Here is a 19,730-nt window from a genome sequence, read left to right on the forward strand (position 1 = left end):
AAAATTTTAATAGGGGGTTAAATAATTTTAAATGATTACTGCTAGGATTTTCTGTTTTATCACTAGCTTATCGGAGTTAGTGCACAGCTCAGGAATTTCTTTGAAATTCTGGTACATGTTAAGTCTGAGCCATACTATTGAAGCAGAAATAAAGAGAAAATGTAGAAGCCTTGTTGGTGGCCCACAAATATTATCTCATTAAATCTTCACAACGGTCCTGCAATGGTATTTTCATTCCTGTATTGTAGCTGAGGAAACAGCTTGGAGAGATTAAGTGACTGGCTCAAAGGTACTTAGCTAGAATGAAAGGTGGCCATGATTAACACTGCTCTTTGGTCTATGACTGACTTGTGTGACCAAGTTGAGGTGAAACTTCATTTGTAATTTGACACATTTCCATGACTGTTAGTTAGGTATTAGATCATCACCCCAGCTCGAATACAGAACTCTGAGATCAGTCATAATCTTCTTCCTCACCGTGACCCAGTGTTACCATATTAAGTACTTTTCTTTTTGTTTGTGTGTCTGTTTATCTGTTTATTCATCTTCCATATGTCTATCTGCCTATCCATCTGTACAATTCACCTAATCATCTAATCATCTATCCAGTCACCAGGCCATCTAATAATCCATCCATCCATCCATCCATCCATCCATCCATCCATCCAATTATGTGACTTGGACAAGTTACTTCATCTTTCTGTGCCTCAGCTTTCTCATCTATAAAACAGGGTTTATACACTAACATCTCAGGTTCATCTGTGAGGCTTAAATAAACACCTTATAATGTGCCTTGTTTCATCCACTTCTTTTATAGAGTAGACACTGTATGGCAACTATACCATGTTTATGTGCTGGAAAGAGCCAGGAGAACAGAGACTTTAATGATCCTGGGGAGAGAAAGAGGATGATGTAAACAACTGAGGTGCCTCTGAGTAGCTAGAGAGAACTAGATTTGGAGCACAATCTGAGGGACAGTTCTCTGTGGGCACCTCATCTTCTGGGGAAGGATATGAAGACCAGGACCTGTTTAAGGGACAGGCCAGGATAATGGTAAAGTACTTCACCAATGGCTTCAATGTTCTCAGTGAGGTCAGAATCTCTGTTTATGGATAGAGGTGGACCTTTAAAGAGCCCCTTGGGGAATGAGAGCAAGAACTCACAAGTATAAGAAAACTGCAGCTGGAAGGGCCCAGGAGAGGCTAAAAATCACGAGCATGGGATGATCTGGCTCAGAAGTGGGCTGTAAGCTGAGGGATGGTAAGTGGTTGGGATGGTCCTGGATTTTGCAAGGTGGATGTGGAGACAGGTAGAGATAAGGGAGCCGTGAGTGATGAAGGAGAAGAGCTGGAGGTGAAGGACCATGGGACTAGGGGAAAACGATGGAGAAGAGGGTGCCAGAGCTGGGCAGGAAGTAGCCTGCTTCTGGCCAGGCATCTCCCTCAGGTCAGTGTAGGGGTAAGAGAGAAAACAAGCAGAAAAAATTGGAGGAGCCGTTTTTGTGATGAGAGTGTAAGAAGATACTTCAGAGAGGCTCTAGCCATCCTGTAGGCAGGAAAATGAGGTCCGGGAGAGAGGAAGTGCCTTGTCCTTCGTCTCACAGGGAGACATATGTCAGCGTTTGAGCAAGAACTTCATGGCTGACTTAGGAAATAGTCATGTAAGGGGCCAGCCAGACAATGGCTGAAGCGGGGGCCTTACCACACTCTGTGGCCCCTCCTCCCTGCCTCTGTACAAGCTGTTTCCGTGGCCTGGGTTCCCCTTTTACCTCAATCTTCCCATGTTCAACTCTCCATTGGCTTTGAGTTCTGGCTCCTCCTCTGTGAAGCCTCCTTCTAGTGTCCCAGCTGGCAAGAGTTTCACCTCCTGCCTTCCCAAAGCACTTGACACGAACCTTTCTTTATCAGGGTAATTAGTCTGTGTTGCCTCCAGAGCCCTGCCATCACCAGATTGATCTCTACATTCCCCAGTGAATCTTACATGGGAAATGTATTGTCTGACTGCATCAAGGGTCTACATTTTGCACAGAAAAGAGCCTGGGATTCACAAAAGCTACTTTAAGAGCCTCTTCTGCTACTTCCCAGATATAGAAAACAACTATCGCACCCCTCTGAGCCTTCTCTTTGTCATTTAGGAAATGGCAATAATGATACCTAGCTGCCAGAATCCTGAACGTGATTTAAAAACATACTGAGCACCTACTATGTGCCAGATACTCCTAGAGGCTGAAGATGCATAAATTATATTAAATTGTCCCTAGGCTCAAGGAACTAAAGTCTACCCATATGTGTAAAGGAGCGCCAGGCTGCCACCATGCCCAGCACACAGTAGGGCAATTACAAGGTACCTTTCTCTCCTGTAGACAGACATCTCTATATTTTTGAACAAATGAGTTTCAATTTGGCACCCCCTTCCTCTTTCTTTCACTAAATTGGGCAGATGGCTTTTTAGTCTCAGTGCAGGTTTCAAGAAGAAGCCAGAAGGGGAGGAAGGTACAGGAAAGGAGCCTTCGACTTCCTCACGGTAATTAGTCTCCTTTTGACACTGAAGCCAAACCCAAGACACTCTCTCGTGCTTTTCAACTTCCATCTCTATCTCCAGAGGGTCAGTGCTGCTTCCAGCCACCACTCCATCCCACAGATCTAGCTGGCAGAAAGCTAATGAGCCTTGGAAACCACATGGCCTTCCACCTCACTGGAGGAGCTCGGGAAGCTTTCAAACCAAGCAGAAAAGTGGATTCCAGGATGTTGGTGCACACCAGTCTCCACACCTATTCCCCCAGGGCCAGAATTTCAAACTTTATGAAGCACCTATCATAGGAAGTAGTACACCACTGCTATTCATCTTAATTGGAGGGTATCTGGCTTCCTAATTAGAGGAGTTCAAATCGAGCTTGGGGGAGTCCTCCAAATAGGGTCTGACTTTGCAGAAGGATACCAAGGCAGGAAAGGGCTGGTGAGCACAGAAGCCACAGAACATGCCCAGCATGTGGAGTTTTGGCCAGGGCTGGAACATTCAACCGCATGCCAGTGTTAGGGTATGCTTTCCACAAGCGAACCTTACCATGTCACATCTCTGCTTAAAACTTTTCAGTGGCTCCCACCGATAGATAAAACCCAAACTCTTTCGAGGCCCTTCACGACTGAATGCCCGCTAGCTTCTCTCACCTCTTTTCCCTCTCGCTACTGCCACCAATATCCTAAGCAAAGCCACTCCAAACTACAGGTCCTTCCTGGAAATGCCATGTTCTGTTGCATCTTTGTACATGTTGCAAATCTCTGACTTGTACCATGGGATGCTGCAAGGTGCTTGTCTCTTCCTTCTATCTCTGCCAACTCACACCCACCTCCATCACCCACTTTAAATCCCACGATCCTCCAGGAAGCCACCCTGATCATCAGGCTGAAAGCAATCACTCTTTTCCTTAAACCCGTGTAGTACTGCCAGTTTACGTGGGTCTTGGCAGTGGTATCCAATGAAATGACACCTTATGAAACTAATACCTGACTCATCAACAGACTGAGCATAAACCCTGGAAATGGTCAGTGGCAGAGTAATGCAGGAGAAAAACAGAGGCTCTGAAGCCAGAGAAGGCTGGGTTTGAATACTTGTTTTCCCAGAGTGTCTCTGGGCAAGTCCCTCAAGCTCTCCAAACCCTGATTTCCTGGGAATAATACCATATGCAGTGTCACAGGCTTCTGTATTTGTTGTCTGAATAAATCATGAAGCATAGACATGAAGGAGCTCTGTAAAACGTAAATAAAATTTCCATTCAAAGAACAGTTATTATTTAAAATTATAAGTTAGATACCAGCGGTTTGATTCAGGAAGACAACTGGAGATTGTATATAAGCCATCGGCTTGGCCATCCAAACAGAAACCTGATTCTGAAGTCCAATTTCAGGAAGGCTTATATTTACATACTGAAGAGCTCCAATTCTGATAGAAAATGTTCTAGGGCTGTCAGGGGAAATTCTACTAAATTACAAAGCTGCCAGCGCCTGGTTTATCAACCTTTAGCTCTGGCACTGTTTAGTACTACGGTTGTCTGGGCCCAATTTCCCAGTCTTTGATTAAATGATAGGAACTGACCATCTCATTGTGTCTGAAACTGCACGCTACTTTCCAGACGACTGGTGGGCTCGTCACTGCCTCGTTCCAACGCCTCCTCTTCCTTCTCAGCCTCAGTGTCAATCTCTCATATATTTATTATTCTGAACTTTGATTTCAGGCTATCACTTGCTGTTGGGAAGGGGTACAGGAAATGTCAAGTCTCAATGGATATTATTCCTCCGCTGAAATTCTAACCTCAGGTTCCTTCTCCTGTAACATACCTATACAGAAATAGCCCGGCCTGATCATTTCCTTTTGATGTTTAATTGGATGTCGGTGCTGTGCTTTCTGGGCTGAGAAGCTAATGCTTCTCAGAGAGGGAACAATTCCAGCTATACACATGAGACTTGTAGCAGGGAGACTGTTCCACGCTGAATGTAATTTTCTCTCCCATCCATGAACAGAAGACAATTTCTCTGGCATTAAAGCATCTCACTCAGTCTTTCTGTCATTAATAAGAATTAAATTCTGTTCCCTCAAATTTAAATGTAATTATATTTGCCTCGTAGATAAAAATGAATTACCATTTTCAAAATTTAGCACTAATGCGAATGCTATGTTTAGAGCTTTAATTTTTTTTTAACCCTGTTACTACTTCTGGCTTATTATTATTTTTTTTTTAAACACTCGGCTTATTTTGCTGTCAACTGTGACTTAATTTGGTATCAGAGCATCTCTGTTCCCTATCTTTCCAGTCGTATTTGTTGTTAACTATGCTTTGGGATTTGCTGGACTTTTTGGTAGGGGAAGAGAGTAATAGAGAGCAAACTGGCAGCTGAGAGGATTGGAGTTTGAATTCTAAAAGGTCCCCCCTTAGTGAAGGTGGAATCTAGGCCAGGATGGGCTGAGAGAGCTAAAGAAAGAGCTCTGACCTGGAGTCTGAGAGGGAAATCTTCACTGTGCATTGAGCATTTTTTTAATCCAAGATTTTCAGCAAGGCATTCAGTAGACCCCATGGTTTGGACCCCGCCTAGCTTTGTGGCCCTCCTTCCCCCCACGCCTCCGACTCTCTGGTCAGAGAAAGGATTTTCCAGATGCCGCCCCCGCATACCTATGTCCTTGCACATGCTGTTCTGTCTGCCTGCACTTCCCCTGCCCTTCTAATGGTCTGGCTCACAGGTCTCATCCCTGGGAAAGACGGTCTCAGCTTCCGGTCCCACCTGTCTTCGGGCTGAGCTCTCTGCTCCTGCCCTTGTGCTCCCAAACCCCATGCATACACATCAGTCAGAGCTCTTATCACACCACCTAACTAGGTGTCACTTCCTGGGTGGGCGAGGCTCCCGACTCCCGGATCTTCGGTGCCCAGAACAGCAGCCAGCACACAGGGAGGCCTGAGAGGGTTACAAGTGAATGAGGTGGGTGTTTGTGCCTGCCAAGGACAGGTGTAGACCTGGAGCCGTTCTGGGTGCTCTCTCTGTGAGGCTGTGCTCCTCTCTGGAACTGAGCTCAGAAAGCTCCTTGTGGAAGCTGACGCTAATGCTGTTTGGCCCTTGTGCTGTTGTTTGGGGATAAATATGTCAGCATATTAATAACTTCATCTGGACTCCATGACCAGTGATGGGAGCTGGTGGTAGAGAGTCAGAAACCCCAAGGAAACTGAGCCCCTGAGAGAGAAAGCAAGTTGTTCAAGGTTACACAGACTCGAATCCAGTTCTGGGTCTAAATCTTCACTATATAAATTGTCCTCAGACTTAAATGTGCAAGAGTCTAAGGGACTGTTTGGCTAATTTAGATTTAATCATGCATTTTAAAAACATACACTTTATTTATTGAGTGCTATAATAATACATATTATGTATGAGTGTATAATAATACATATTATACATATGTATTAAAGCTAATTTAAAAAACAACCCCGCAAAGCAAGTATCATTAGGCATATTCTTTGGATAAACTCAGTGTTAAAAATCTAGCTTGGTCCCACTCCAAATCCCATGCAATTCTTTCTGACTGCATATGCTACCTCCAAACCTGTACCACTGAATCTCTAAAAGATCTCCACCTGTTACCCCATGAAACTCAATTGCAGTGAAATGATAAGAATCATAAACCACCAGCATGGGCATTTTATAGGCAGAATGTCTGCCACGTATCGCTTCTTTGAGCCAGCAACCCAAAGGGATAAAATGTAGTGAGAGGGCTCTCTCAAATAAAAGTCAGTTATGGAAGACAAGATTGGAGAGAGCTCACAGAGCAGTGGAAATGAGGAATGAATTTATGAGGCTGAGGACGGAGGCTACTGGGCTGGGGCGGAGGGGAAGGAAGACCCAAGGGAGAGCCAGCAGAGGGGCAAACGATGAGTCTAAGCGACCACATTTGAAATGGTGTCCAGGAAAATGTCGCAGAGCCTGAAATTCTCTTTAGTCTTGAGGCTCTGAAAGAAAGGTAGACTTTTCCAATTGTAAAGACTGGCTCAGAGAGGTTAAATTCCTTCCCTTTTCTACGGCAGCTCAAAGCCAAGAGGATAAAAAGCCAGCTAACACCTTTGGGGGAGGTGGGGGAGTCATTCCGCCCAGCCTGGCTGCTGAGCGGGCCCACTTTATGCAAAAGCTGACGAGGCATCCAGCACAGCATGGCTGCTCCCTGGGGAAGACGGCCTGAAGGAGGCCAAATGATGCCAGCTCTTGCTCAGAGGGGTTCCAGCCGGCTGGCATGGCACATGAAATTAACATGAGCTGGGTCTGGAAAGTGAAGGAGCCCAGGGATTTGGTTTTAGCCCTGAGTGGATGCGTGCATGCATGTGTATGGGGGTGTGGGGGCACACTGGGGTTGGAGGTAGAGAACAGATTAGGCTGGTAGTGTTCTGGGATCTTCCTGGGCAGAGCCAATAGCTTCCTCTGTTATGTGTCACTGGGTAAGTCATTGCTTGAGTCATCGTTGAGAACTAACTCAAGACGGGCCCTGCACTAGGGATACTGGCACACCCTGACCGCATGGAGATCACAGCTTGGCAAGAAAGGGCCTCAATGACAATACATTGCTCAGTATGCCCCAGAGCTTGGCAGAGACCATATACCCGGTGTGAATCAGGACTCTGCCACTTACCAATGGCGGGGGTGTCGAGGCTGGCAAGGAACTGAACTTCTCTGAGCTTCAGTCTCCTTATCTGGACAATGGAACTACTAATACTTTCTTCCACAGGGTTTGTATGAACCTTAATTAAGATAACTTGTAATACACTTAGTTCAGTGGGTTGGTACTGGTAAGCCCTAAGAAATGGGTGGCTCTGTATGTGCGGCTCCAGCCTGTGGCTTATCAGGAAAAAAGATTACTGATAAGGGAACCTCTTTGGATAGAAAGGGGGCTTGAGGCAAGAGCTAAGGACTTAGATTTAATTCATACCCTGCCACCACTAAGCTGATTTACTCTGGACAAGTCATTTCCTCTCCCCAGCTCTTTACCCTCTCTATTAAACACAGCACTGGCAATCACCATCACCATCACCACCACCACCACCACCAACCCCAGAGACCTGAGAAGCCAATTCCGCTGGGCCCGCAGTTGAGGGCACAGGTGTGCAGAGGGCGGGCCATGTAACCTGTGCTCTTCCAGGCCACAGGCATTTGTCCCAACAGTTATCTTGCACTGTTTGTCAGGAAGGAAGATCACATGAATGAGGAAAGATTTTGGGAGGAATTTCTGAGATGAGGTTGGAAGCCAAGCTATTGTGAACTCAGGGGCCTGAGTCAATGCTTGTATAAAATCCGACTTCATGGTTTCCACAAACGTAACCAAAGTGCTGGGGAACTCTGACGGCTCACATTTTATCAGAGGCCGGTCGTAGAGTGTCGGGCATGTTGATTTCAGTTGTTTTCATCAAGTCCTGTTGTCTGGGCCAAACAGGGAGACACCTCTTCATAGTCCTCCTTCCTCTAAGGACCACGTGATGATTTCTGCTGACTTCACAGCCCATAGTCCCCACTGACAGTGTGAGAGGAGCATTTAGGGGGCAGCGCTGGGAAGGCTCAGGGCGGTGTCCCTGCCCCCGCCAGGGGCAAATAACACCAAGTGACGGGAGTTGCCTCTTTTGCCGGGTGTCTGACTTGGGCCACTGTGCTGACCGCTCTACCTACACTTTCTCACTGAATCCTTACAACAATTCTGTAGGTAATTTTACCTTTATGATAGAAGAAGAAAGCATTCAGTAGGCAGAGAGGGAAAGATAAGGACCTGAGATCCCTGGGTGGGAAAAACACCTATTTAGGAGCAATGCTGAGGGTGTCTGACCACAGCAAACCCCCTCAGGCTAAGGTTCCTAGGATGGTAACAGACTCCACCCACTCCCCCTCAGGCTTCCCTCAGGAATTTGACAAAAGACCTAAGTATGGCCTTAGGCCACCCCTCATGCAATGGAAATGAGCCAATCAGGAATGGACCACCCAGCACCGGGAGCACCAGGCCAATAAGGGTGGGACCTGAGAGGGAAGAGGGGGGAGGGGAAGGCTGACCGAAACCTTATAAAACAAGGAACCTTGCCTATTGTCACAGGCATTCAATGTCTAATGTCCCCTCTCTGCAAAGAGAGCTTTCCTACTCATTTTGCGCCCACCTCTTCATTCCTCAAGGTGGCAAGACAATGAATCCTGCTACTGGGGTAAAAAAATCCTGCAATACCTCGAAGGAAACGAAGGTAAACAGCTTTCTGCAGCCATTGTACTATGCTTTGTTTCAAGGCAAACAGCAACAGCTTCCAAACAGCTTCTGCTCAGCGCAAGTGCCCTTGGAAGGGAGGTGGGAGAAAGATACCAAGCGCTCACTCTATCTCGGCACTGTCCTATGAGCGCGCACACACTGTATAATTTAATGGTCACATAACCTTTGAAGTAGACACTGTTATGGTCTCCATTTTCAGATAAGGAAACTGAAGTCAAGAAAAGCCAGTACCTTGTCAAGGTCATCCAGTTAGCCTGTGGCAGAGCCGGGACTGAGCTCAGGCAGGTACTGCCTATACCAGCGGGGGTTGTGAGAGAAAACCACCTTCGAAGTGCTTTCCCTAGTCTTCAGACTGGCTTCTGGAGGGGAGGTGACAGCCGAGGAGGAGGAAGAGTGGGCTGTGGAGAGCCAGCACCCAGGAAGCAGGCGAGGCCTGGGCTCCCAGCTGAACTGGGGCTGCCAGGCTCGTAGGGCACCAGTGTGCGTACGGGGTTGTTGTCCTGTGTGTGTGTGTGTGTGTGTGTGTGAGTGTGTGTGAGTGTGTGTGTGTGAGTGTGTGTGAGTGTGTGTGTGTGTGTGTGTGTGTGTGTGTGTGTGTGTGTGAGAGAGAGAGAGAGAGAGAGAGAGAGAGAGAAATCTCTATCCTGTGAAGCACTCAGTAAACACAAATTGTTATTACTCTTGCCAGGGGAGACAGTAATTTTGAAGCCATCTCTGAAATTCCTGGCCTGGTGGCAGCCGTGACACTGTTTTAGTCAGTTGCAGGTTAGAGATTTAAAAACTAGAATCCACATTTCTGAAAGGGCATATTTCATCTTGCCTCTATCAAATGTCTTCATTAATATTGAGGGCTCTCATCAATGGCTGTTTTAATCATAATTGTAAGAGCAGCTAACATTTACTGCGCCTGTATTATGAGCTGAGTAGCATGATAAGTGATTTTTTAATAACATCTTAATTCACCACATCATAATTTTCCAAGTAGTAACCCCAGAAGGTAGGTACTGTTACCACTTCCATTTTACAGCTTGGGGAGGTGAAGAAACTTGCCCGAAGCTATACTAGTGCGTAGTAGGGATAGCCAATAGGGATAGCATAGTAGGGCCAGTATTTGAACCAAGGTTTGCTAGCTTCAGGGATGCTTCTGATCACTCCTCTGCCCTTGCACGACAGGCCACACACAACTGACAGCAGTTACAGGGAGTGGTGTACACACAGTTGAGGAAGACAAGCTCTGACAATTCTACTTAAAGTCCCTTCCAGTGGGTCTGCGGTCCCTGTTATGGGGCCAACTATAGAAGCCTCCGTGATCTTACCCAAAGTTATACCTGCCTCTGTGAGGGGCTGTGGAGTTTCATCAGGGATTAACAATGCATGGACAGTTATATACCTATCATAAATTAGCTTTGTGGCCACATAACAAACAATACAACCCAGGGTAGCTTCGAGAGGACCAATTATTATATTGCTATAAACAGAGCTATATAAAAAGAATTATTCCTAAGACCCTGCGCATCTGCATTTGCAATCATGTCTTAACACGAGCTTTGCAAACGAGGATAAAAAGCACAATTTAGACTGCGTATTGAACATCAACTCTCCACTCAAGGGGGCCAGGTAGTTGAAAGTATTCCAGAGGCCCAAATGCAGCAGGGATCTAATTTTTGCCAAAGGTCTCAACCATCTTTCCTGATCACAGAAGGGACTGTTAACATGCAACACGGTGAGCTCATCTGGGCTTCACTTCGCTCAAACAGCGTGGCGTGGTAGAGAAAGTGATTTAAGTAAAAACAGTCACAAAACCAAACGCCAAAGCTGGAGACGCTGCAGCTTTTTAGCTGTGTGTCCTTGGGTGGGATTACTTAAAAATTTTCCGTGCCTAAGCTTCTCTGTCAGGTTATTTCTCTTCATTTGTTTCTGTGTGTCTCCACTCCCTTCGTCCCTCAATGCCCCTCAATGCAAGTTCGACAAAGATGGGGACTTTCTTATCTCTTTGTATTTCTGATCAGAAGTGTCCCTAGTACACAGCAGGGGCTCAAAAGTACTCATTGAGTAAAGTATTATGTAAATCAGTCAAACAGGGGTGATGATACCTTTCTCATGGGGTCTTCACATGGCTTAAGTTTCTTTATTTTTGAGACAGAGCAAGCAGGGGAAGGGCAGAGAGAGGTGGGGAGAGAGAGAACTCCTCTGCTGATAGTGTGGAGCCTGACGCAGGGCTTGAACTCGTGAGCTGTGAGATCATGGCCTGAGCTGAAATCAAGAGTCAGACACTTAACCCAATGAGCCATCCAGGTGTCCCATGTGACCACTGTTTAAATGAGATATTAAAAGTGAACACATCTGCCATATACTAAAACTGTGCTAGGTAGTATTTCACAAATGTTGCCATTTAATCCTCATTTTGAGAGGGTCTATGCTCAACTGACCAAGCCACCTAGGTGCCCCATGGATCTTAAAAAATCATAGAGTGCTTACAAATAGAAGGGTGCCAATGGAATTATCCTTTGAAGGTTATACATATAAACTCTCTATCTAACCAAACAGTAAAACCAAAGTACATTTAATCATGCATCCCTCACATGTTCATTATCCATTCATCAATATTTACTGAGCAGCTGCAGTAAGCCAGGCTGTGCTGAGTCCTGGGCATGTAGGATGATTAGACATATTTGCTATCTTCACAGAACTTACAGGCTAGCAGGGCGTCTGGCCAGAATGGTAGGTGGGAACCAGGTCACAGAAAACCTTAAATACTTCACTGTGTTCAGACTTCATTCTGAAGAATGGGTGAAACTAAAGGGTTTGACAGCTGGGACCCAAGTCCTTTAAAGCCCCATCCCTGCAGATGTCACCCAGGCATGCTATTGCTGTTCCCTACGGCCCTGCCTCTAGGGATGAGTAGAGTGACATGGGAGATGAGATTTCAATCTATTACTGTAATTCGTAGGGTTACAGGGCAAGGTTTGGACTCTGCAGGTCACCTGTATGGAAGGAATGATGTGAAGATTAATTTCTGAATCCTCAGCCCATCTAAAAGTACGGGTGCCGAAGGATGGAGTTCAGGGAAAGAAGCACTCAGAGATGCGGGTCACCCCACTAATACATGACAGAGAAGAGGGCCAAATCACTGTTGGGGCACAAACCGTGAACTAATGGAAAGCTCCTTCCTCCAGCTGCACTGTGCCCTTCTCCCCACACTCACCGATGGAACAGTCGTGTCCAGTCCAGCTTGGGTCACAGCTGCAAAGGCCGGTGTCTGGGAAGAAGGTTCCGTGGCCCGAACACTGGTCCAAGCACGTGGCCCTGGGCGTCTCGCAGTTGGTGCCTCCCCATCCCACGGAGCAGTGGCATTCGCCTCTCACGCAGACACCCCGGCCCGAACACGTGGGGTCCATGCAGTCCACTGTGACACGGAGCAAAGGGAACACAGGTGAGCACCTGACCAGCAAAGGAGAGGCTTCTTTAGGGATACTATACTTTGTAGTGGAGGGGCTTGGTAAGAGGATGCAGATCTCCTGTGGAGAGGCCACTTGATACAGTAAAGAGGAAGGATTTTAGCAACTGGTAGACCTGGGTTCCCGGCTCTATGGGTGGCTGACTGTTTTACCAGACAGAGGCTGAGTTCCCTCACCTGTGAAGGGTGGTACAAATTCCTACTTCTTGGTTTGTTGGGGTGACGGAGTAAAAAATATATGGCAAGGGACGCCGGGCTGGCTCAGTTAGTAGAGCATATGACTCTTGATCTCAGGGTTATGAGTTCAAGCATCACGCTGGGCATGGAGTCTACTTAGCAAAAAAAAAAGAAAGAAATATTTATCAAGTATTAGCATGGTGCCCAGTGCCTGCTACGTCTGTAATAACAACACCAGTTAGCGGACAAGACTTTGTTTTGTTCATGTCTGTGCATCCACCTCCTAGAACAGAGCTCAGCACATAGGAGGTCTTCAAGAAATCTTTGTCAAATAAACTACTATTGCTGACCACTTTATAATAAATACAGTCTTAACATGAATGTGGGACTAAAAGAGATCCCTTGATTTAAAAGAGAATTTATTCTGCACTTAAATTCCATTAGATTTTATCATCTTGCCAAAGTTCTTATGATCGACACAAACTTTCCAGCCTCACTTCCCAGAGGGCCAACATTTCAATGACTACTCAAAATTACATGTGGGAGCTCTGCACAGATTCTCTTCACGTAGTGGGTGAACTATAGAGCTGTAGCTCACAGCCAAGCAAACCCTGCTGGGCTCCTTAGAGCCGAAGGGCAAAGTGGTCTCAAGGGATCACCCAGGAAGAGAGAAAGGAGAGTTCCATTGTGGGTTACCTGCTCTGTGCCTGTCATCTAGGAAATGCTGTACATACATGATAAGATTCAGTTTCTTCCATAACCCAGTGAGGTACAGATGAGGAGACTGAGGCTCGCAGGGGCAAATAATTCAAGCCAAATCATACAGATAACTCTGCCAGAGAGGAACGGAAAGGCGAGTCTTTCTGATTCTGAAGCCAGTATTTGTTTCAGGGGCTGATTTTCCTAAATCAAAACTTTAGCTATGGGGCTACACAAAGTTAACAGAGACCTCTAGTCTTCCAGAAAGCACTGGACAGGAAAAGCAGGAGAAGAGTAGGCAAAGGTTGGTGCAATGCTACGAAAAACTTGTTAGATCTGCCTTTTATTTTAGGAAGGCAGGAGATTCTACTCCTCTTATGACTGTAGGGGACAGTGGAGTTCTGGTAGGGGCTACAACATGCAGCAGCTGGAAAAAGAGGTGGTGGCGCTGTGATGGGTGTGGTGAGCTTCCTCCAGGAAGGAGCTCATGAGGAAGCCCTATCTATGCTCCACAGGAGGGAACTTGGCATCCGACCCCTGAGGTCCTAGGGTCAAGGGTCATGGGACAAAACGCACTGGTTCCATGACCCCTGTCAAGCACCTCCTCTGAAATTCTCCTGTCAAGACTATCTACGTCTTGGTCGCTAATGAGGACACGGAGGGGATATGAAAGGCCTGTGTGAGCTGTGAACTGGGCCACGAAGTTACTTTTGCATCCTGTCAGGATATGAGCAAGAGTAACAACAATAACAACAACCAGTACTGAGGCAGCCCCTCTTCCAGGCCATCATTTCACTACGAAACCTTCTATATACACTATCTCATGTAACTCCAGCAACAATTCTTTGAGGTAGATACCATTACTATCCCCGTTTCACAGATGAGGAAATTAAAGCACAGAGAGGTTAAATAACTTGCCCAAGATCACACAGTGGTAAGTGGATCACACACTTTTTCTTGGTACACATCTCTTGCTATTTCCTCTATAACCTTACTGGTTTGAAAACATACACATACGCATATACAGACCTAAGTGGTTAAAAAATAGAAATAAAACCAAAATAAAGCAAGAAAAGAAACAGAATAAAGTGGAGAATTAATAAAGCCAAATGAAGGCAAAGAATTTTCTCTTGCAGTCTCTGGACACCACTTAACAATGGTTAAAGCATGACCCGTTGGAGTTTCTGGTAATTAAAAATAATAAAAATAATAATAGTGATATATTTTCATGGCCAGCCTCGCATCTCTGAACCTCAGAAGGATTATTCTGGCCCATTAGGCTACTATGGTAATTCCCTAGATCCAGGAGCTTTCCAATTTGACAGGAAACGACTCAGCAATTCCTATCCCGAGGCCTATAAAGGTATTTCCCGTTCTGTGAGCGCCCGGGCCCAGGCTCGGGGTGAAGCTGTCTCTGAGGCGCCCTCGAGGTTGAATCTATAAATCTGCACTGTTAGCGAGCAAGCCGGGAGGGTGCCAAGTTTAGCAAGAGGCCCTTGGCGTCACAGAACTGTTCCTCAGACACAGTAAGTCTCACAGGGACCCAGGAACCAGCAAAACCAATCCCACGCTCTCAGTAGACGGTCTGGGCAGGGAATGAAAGCACTGACGAAAGGGCTACAGGCAATTAATCATTGCTTTGGAAGGTCCGCCAGGCGGGTGTGGAGTGTGAAGGAAGTTTCCAGGAGGGCTGAATCTCCAGGAAAGGCAGCTCGGCTGAACTGGCCGAAATCCCTGCAGGGAGGACAATGTCCCTGCCAATCCTAAACCTATGGCCGCTCTCTGTGCCTCCACTGATCTCCCAGAGATGTCCTGCGTAGACTCTCCTGGGGCCTCTGGGTGATGGGAACCCTAGGGTGGGACTGAAGTTGTCTTCTTTCTATCACAGGGCGGTTTCACAAGTGACGTTTCTTTCCCTGGGAGCCGCGGTGTCACGGGAAGAGCCAGCTGGCCGGGGGTTAGGGAGTTCTGTGCCGAAGGAGCAGGGGAGAAGCTGGCAAGGAAGTGGGCTGAACCTTTGTAGAAGAGGGTCTAACTTAGTTTCTGCTTGGAAAGGGGGCCAAACGGTTCCATTTGTCTTCCTCTGCAGAGCTTGGCATCCAAGCCCAAATTTCTGGCAGAAGCTGAGCCCGTTAATGAAATGATGAGGCCCGCACGAGCTGCAAACACAACTCTGCCCCTAAAACGTTCCCTGCTTCAGTGACCACACAAGCTATTAGATGCTCTTCAGGACCACAACACAGGGTCTCGCTTTTCACTGCAAAAGGCCTAGGGTGTTCTCTTCGGCCCCTCCCCCAGCTCCCTCCAAGCGTCCTGTTGGCGGGGTTTTAAAATATATGGGGCAATAAACTTCAGAAGAAGAAGGAGAGACGGGGACAGAATAAGCTTGTTAGCTGATGTTTTATAAACACAGTGAAATCGGTTGGGATAGAGTTGAGGGAGGATGAGAGAGAGAAGTGGTGGGGGTGGCGGTGGGGGAGGGCAAGGAAGTCCCCGAGAAGCCCCCATTATAAACACAAGGACGCTGCAATGACGCTTCAGCAGAGAAACAGAAATAATAAAGGGAATCAGTACCAGATGGCCCACCTCAGGAAAGAAAGCACGAGTGAAAACATTTCTTTTCAAATAGATTATGTAAATCAAAGAGCTAAACCACCTTTTCTTCCTCTTTGAAAGTAACCCTGCCCACTGGGACAGCGTCCAGTGCCAGCCCAGCCGGGGGACAGCCTGCCTCCTCGGCCCACATAACACGGTGGGGGTGGGGGGCCCACAGTCTCAAGAGGAATCTCCTCTTTGTTTTTCTTTTCTTCTCGGGGTCTTCACCTTAAGTGGCTAAAATGAAAAGGGAGAGCAGATGAGGGTCCCCATTGTCAGGATGAGAGAGCGAAGTTCCTTTGTTCCCAGAGGCTGGCACTTCTCTCTGAGGCGGCCCAAAGTAATCCCCATCCAAGTTAATAGGTCTGAATCGGGACCCCCAGGCACATGTGGGTTTACAGGCAGCCTGTCTCTGAGAGGCACTGCTTTCCAGACACGAATCCCTTCCTGTTCCCCACTCTTTTAAAGGGGGCCCATTCTACTGGCTCTCCTTTGCTGTCTTTCTTTCTTTTTCAAGAGAAATGATACCTTGAGTGGGGCCTTTGTGTTATATCCCGAATGGGTTAGAAGGCCAGCTCTTCCTGGAGCCTCTCCCATCCACCGGAGAAGAAGCAGGCGCCCTCAACGGTCGGCAGTGGGAGTGAGGACCATTAGCTCTGTCCACCAGTTTCTTTCTTTTTTTTTTAAATGTTTATTCATGTTTTGAGAGAGGGAGAGAGATAAAGGGTGTATGGGGGAGGGGCAGAGAGAGAGGAAGACATAGAATCTGAAGCAGGCTCCACGCTCTGAGCTGTCAGCACAGAGCCGGATGTGGGGCTCGAACTCACAAACCATGATATCATGTCCTGAGCTGCAGTCAGACGCTTAACCCACTGAGCCACCCGGGAGCCCCAAGTACTGTCCACCAGTGTCAACAGCGGCATCCACTCATTTCCAAAAGACCTTGGATACAGTGAGTGGGGTGAAACAGGAAATGTGCTTCAACTGTCCCCAGAATAATACTAATAATATAAGACTGAACATTTATGGGGCATTTATTATGTGTCAGACACTGAGCTAAGTGCTTTACATGGGTCATTTAATTCAATCCTTATGACGGTCCTCTGAGGAAGTAATTCCCATTTTATTGATGAGGGAAGTGAGGCTACTTAGTGGCACAGCCAGGACTCAAAGCTACATCTGATTCCAGAGCATGAACTTTTAAAAGCCACTCTATATTGCTTGTGAATAAGACCCCTCTCATCTAGAAATCCCATGTGGTCAAGAAAGAGGGCTCTGAGGTAATAAGATGCAGTGTGGGTTCCGGCCCTGCCACCGGTTAGTTCCGTGAGCCTGGGCCCCGCCACACTTACTTCCATGACCACGGGCCTGCCACGGTTAGCTCCATGACCGTGAGCCCGCCACTGCCCCTCCCCGGGCCCAGGTTCTACATTTGTGGGACAGAAATGCTCACTTGTCTCACCAGGTTAGATTGCCTAGGAAAGAAATGGCGACACTGTTAAAGTGGGAGCTCACGGTCTAGCCTCCAACACAATCCCAGTGTGCTTTATGAAGGAGCGAGACACACTCACGAGCATCCAGGAGCCACACAACACACGCCTGTGCTAACAGAAGGCAGTGTCTGAAGGTCTCTAACAGACTCACACTTTAAGACATGCAGAGCGCGTGAGCTTAAAGGGGAGGAGAAAGCACCTGGGCTGAGGGACCAGAAACACTGTGCTCAAACCCAGCTTTGCCTCCTACCAGCTGTGTGACCCTGGGCAGGTCCTCTGACTCCCTGAATCTCAGTTCCCCAACTGTGAAACTGAGGCATTACCCTAACCTGTTGGGTTTGAAGGTAAATGGTAGAAGGCTTCTAGGACAGAGCCTAGTATACAGAACGTGCTCCACATAGGACACCTCTCCTGTCACTGCCTGGGACTCTGATTTGCCTCTCCCCTTCGGCGCAGTTAATTCCTGCGGCTGCTGGGTACCTGGCCCAGGCTGGGCCCCCAGGGCTGTCCGGGAGCTCCCCTCTGCTCCCCGGAGGCCCTCCCGGGACTGCGCAGACCTCTGTCTCGCAGGGAGGTGCTGGAGCTGCCCGCCCGCGGTCCTACCTTCCTCGCAGCTCTCGCCCTTGTAGCCGGGGTTGCAGATGCAGGTGCCCGTGATGCAGGTGCCATGGTTGCTGCAGGTCACGTCGATACACTGGTTGGTGGGCACGTCGCACTCGGCACCCTTCCAGCCGCTGTGGCACAGGCACCTGCCCTTCATGTACTGGCCGTTGCCACTACACAGCACGGGGCAGGAGGCTGGGGAGACGGCACAGGAAGTGTGGCATCAGTTAGCGCCCAGCATACCCCACCGGCCTCTGTCCCCTTCTCCCTTCAGCCTGCAGGCTTGGCCAAGCCTCAAGGGCATTGCTACACTCCCCATCTGTCTGTGGCTCTTGCTTTGTTTCACTGTAACTGAAACGCATCCAGAATTATGGGCAAAGGTGCGCAGCGCAGGGCCTGGTGGAGCTAGTGTCTAGTGGCCGCTGCCTCCTCCATCCCCCGCATACTCCTGTGCAGCACGGTGCTCACCAGCACCTTCTGCAGGAGGCTTCCGTGTGCTCCTTGGTCTTCCTGCAAAAGACAGCGGCCAGGCCTCCTGCCTGACCCGATCTCTCCTCCAGCACTCTCCCGACAGCATCCATTCTGCTCCCTCCCCCCGTCCGCAGCACCACTACTGTCTCTCTAACCTAGTCAATCTCAGCTTGTCTTGCCTTTCAGGCTCCACCTGAGCCCCACACACCCCGTAAGAGAAGAGCAGAGCCCAGCTTGGCTCTTTAACGTATTATCTTTCCATTCTGCCTCTTAGCGTAAAGTGTTTTGTGATCATCTGTATGAAGGATACTATATAAAAACAAATTATACTGCATTGTGCTGTAAGTACTTACCAGCCTTACCGAGATACAATAAGGCTGTTTTATACGTGACTCTTAACTTTAAGTGCATATGGGATGAGACAGTAATTCCTGTTAGAAGGAATGACTCATCTCTTCTCTCTGCACCACCCTCCCCTGGCCCCTGCCTTGCTTCTTTCCTTTTCCAGGCACTCAGCAGGTAATGACCGTGGCCCCTCCGGGCTGCTGTCTCAATCGGCATGTCTTCCACATTGGGGAGAACAAGGAGAACTCCCCGAACAGCACCATGCCACGGTACTGTGTTTGCAGGGCACGGCGAAAGACCATCTCGGCCTTCCTTGGATGAACAACTCCTCAAGCATCAGGTCTAGGTTCCAGTGGCACCCCATCTGGGGAGACTTTTCTGGCCCTCATCATGTCCAGGCTAAGCCAGCTGATGAGCGCTCCCCGAACATAACCTTGCTGTAGCAGGTTTCACTTCCTGATGACTTTTGTCATCGTCTACTTACTTGTCCATTCTCGAGCGGACAGTGAGCTCCAGGGACTAGGGCTTGCTCAGTGCTCGAACCCCAGCACCTAGCACAGGACAGACCCTAGAGGGCACTAAGCAAACGCCCGCTGAATGAGGGAACGTGGGAAGCCTAGAGGAAGGAGCTGTTTTAGTATCCCCAGAGGAGCGCCATCTTTATTCTTCTGAGAACAGGAACGAAGGCCAAGTGCACAGGGTATATCAGGGGTGGCCTTGAAGCCACGTCAGTAGGGCCGGATGTGCCCAAGTACGAGGCAACATCAGGGTCCTGTGTGGAGAAGAGCAGCCTTCCCTCCCGAGTCTCTCCCCTTGGGGGTCTCTGCAAAGATTCTGCTAACAATGGAGCAGAAATGCAGGCCCCCCCACAAGGCCGGAGAGACCACGCTCAGACGGTGAGTGGTAAAGACGCCTGGCGCGTGTCAACTATACTTCAATAATCACAAAACAAAATGAAACAAGCCCCCTCCCCTAAAAAACCCCACCAAAGACATTTGGCAAAGGCTGATCATTCCTCAAAGGGAAATCCACTTTTTCGAAAGACCCTCATGGTCACATCCCCTGCCCCACAATGGATGTGAGGTTCACTGTGGCTGCCCCTGTAAAGACTGGCCCTCCTGACC

The 19,730-nt window shown here is 48.1% G+C and overlaps 1 protein-coding gene across 1 annotated transcript in view; it reads right to left on the reverse strand.

The window, feature by feature from the left end:
• The window catches only part of TENM4 (teneurin transmembrane protein 4), a 387,326-nt gene that overhangs the window by 132,600 nt on the left and 234,996 nt on the right, over positions 1 to 19,730 (reverse strand). The window contains exons 13-14 of the mRNA XM_039228710.1: positions 17,791 to 17,985; positions 11,972 to 12,172 (exon numbers count right to left, since the gene is read on the reverse strand). Of these exons, the coding sequence (XP_039084641.1) occupies positions 11,972 to 12,172; positions 17,791 to 17,985 (396 nt within the window). The remainder of the gene's footprint in view (positions 1 to 11,971; positions 12,173 to 17,790; positions 17,986 to 19,730) is intronic.

This window comes from Hyaena hyaena, unplaced genomic scaffold (assembly GCF_003009895.1).
Source record: "Hyaena hyaena isolate Hyena2069 unplaced genomic scaffold, ASM300989v1 scaffold_34, whole genome shotgun sequence".
Taxonomy (NCBI): domain Eukaryota; kingdom Metazoa; phylum Chordata; class Mammalia; order Carnivora; family Hyaenidae; genus Hyaena; species Hyaena hyaena.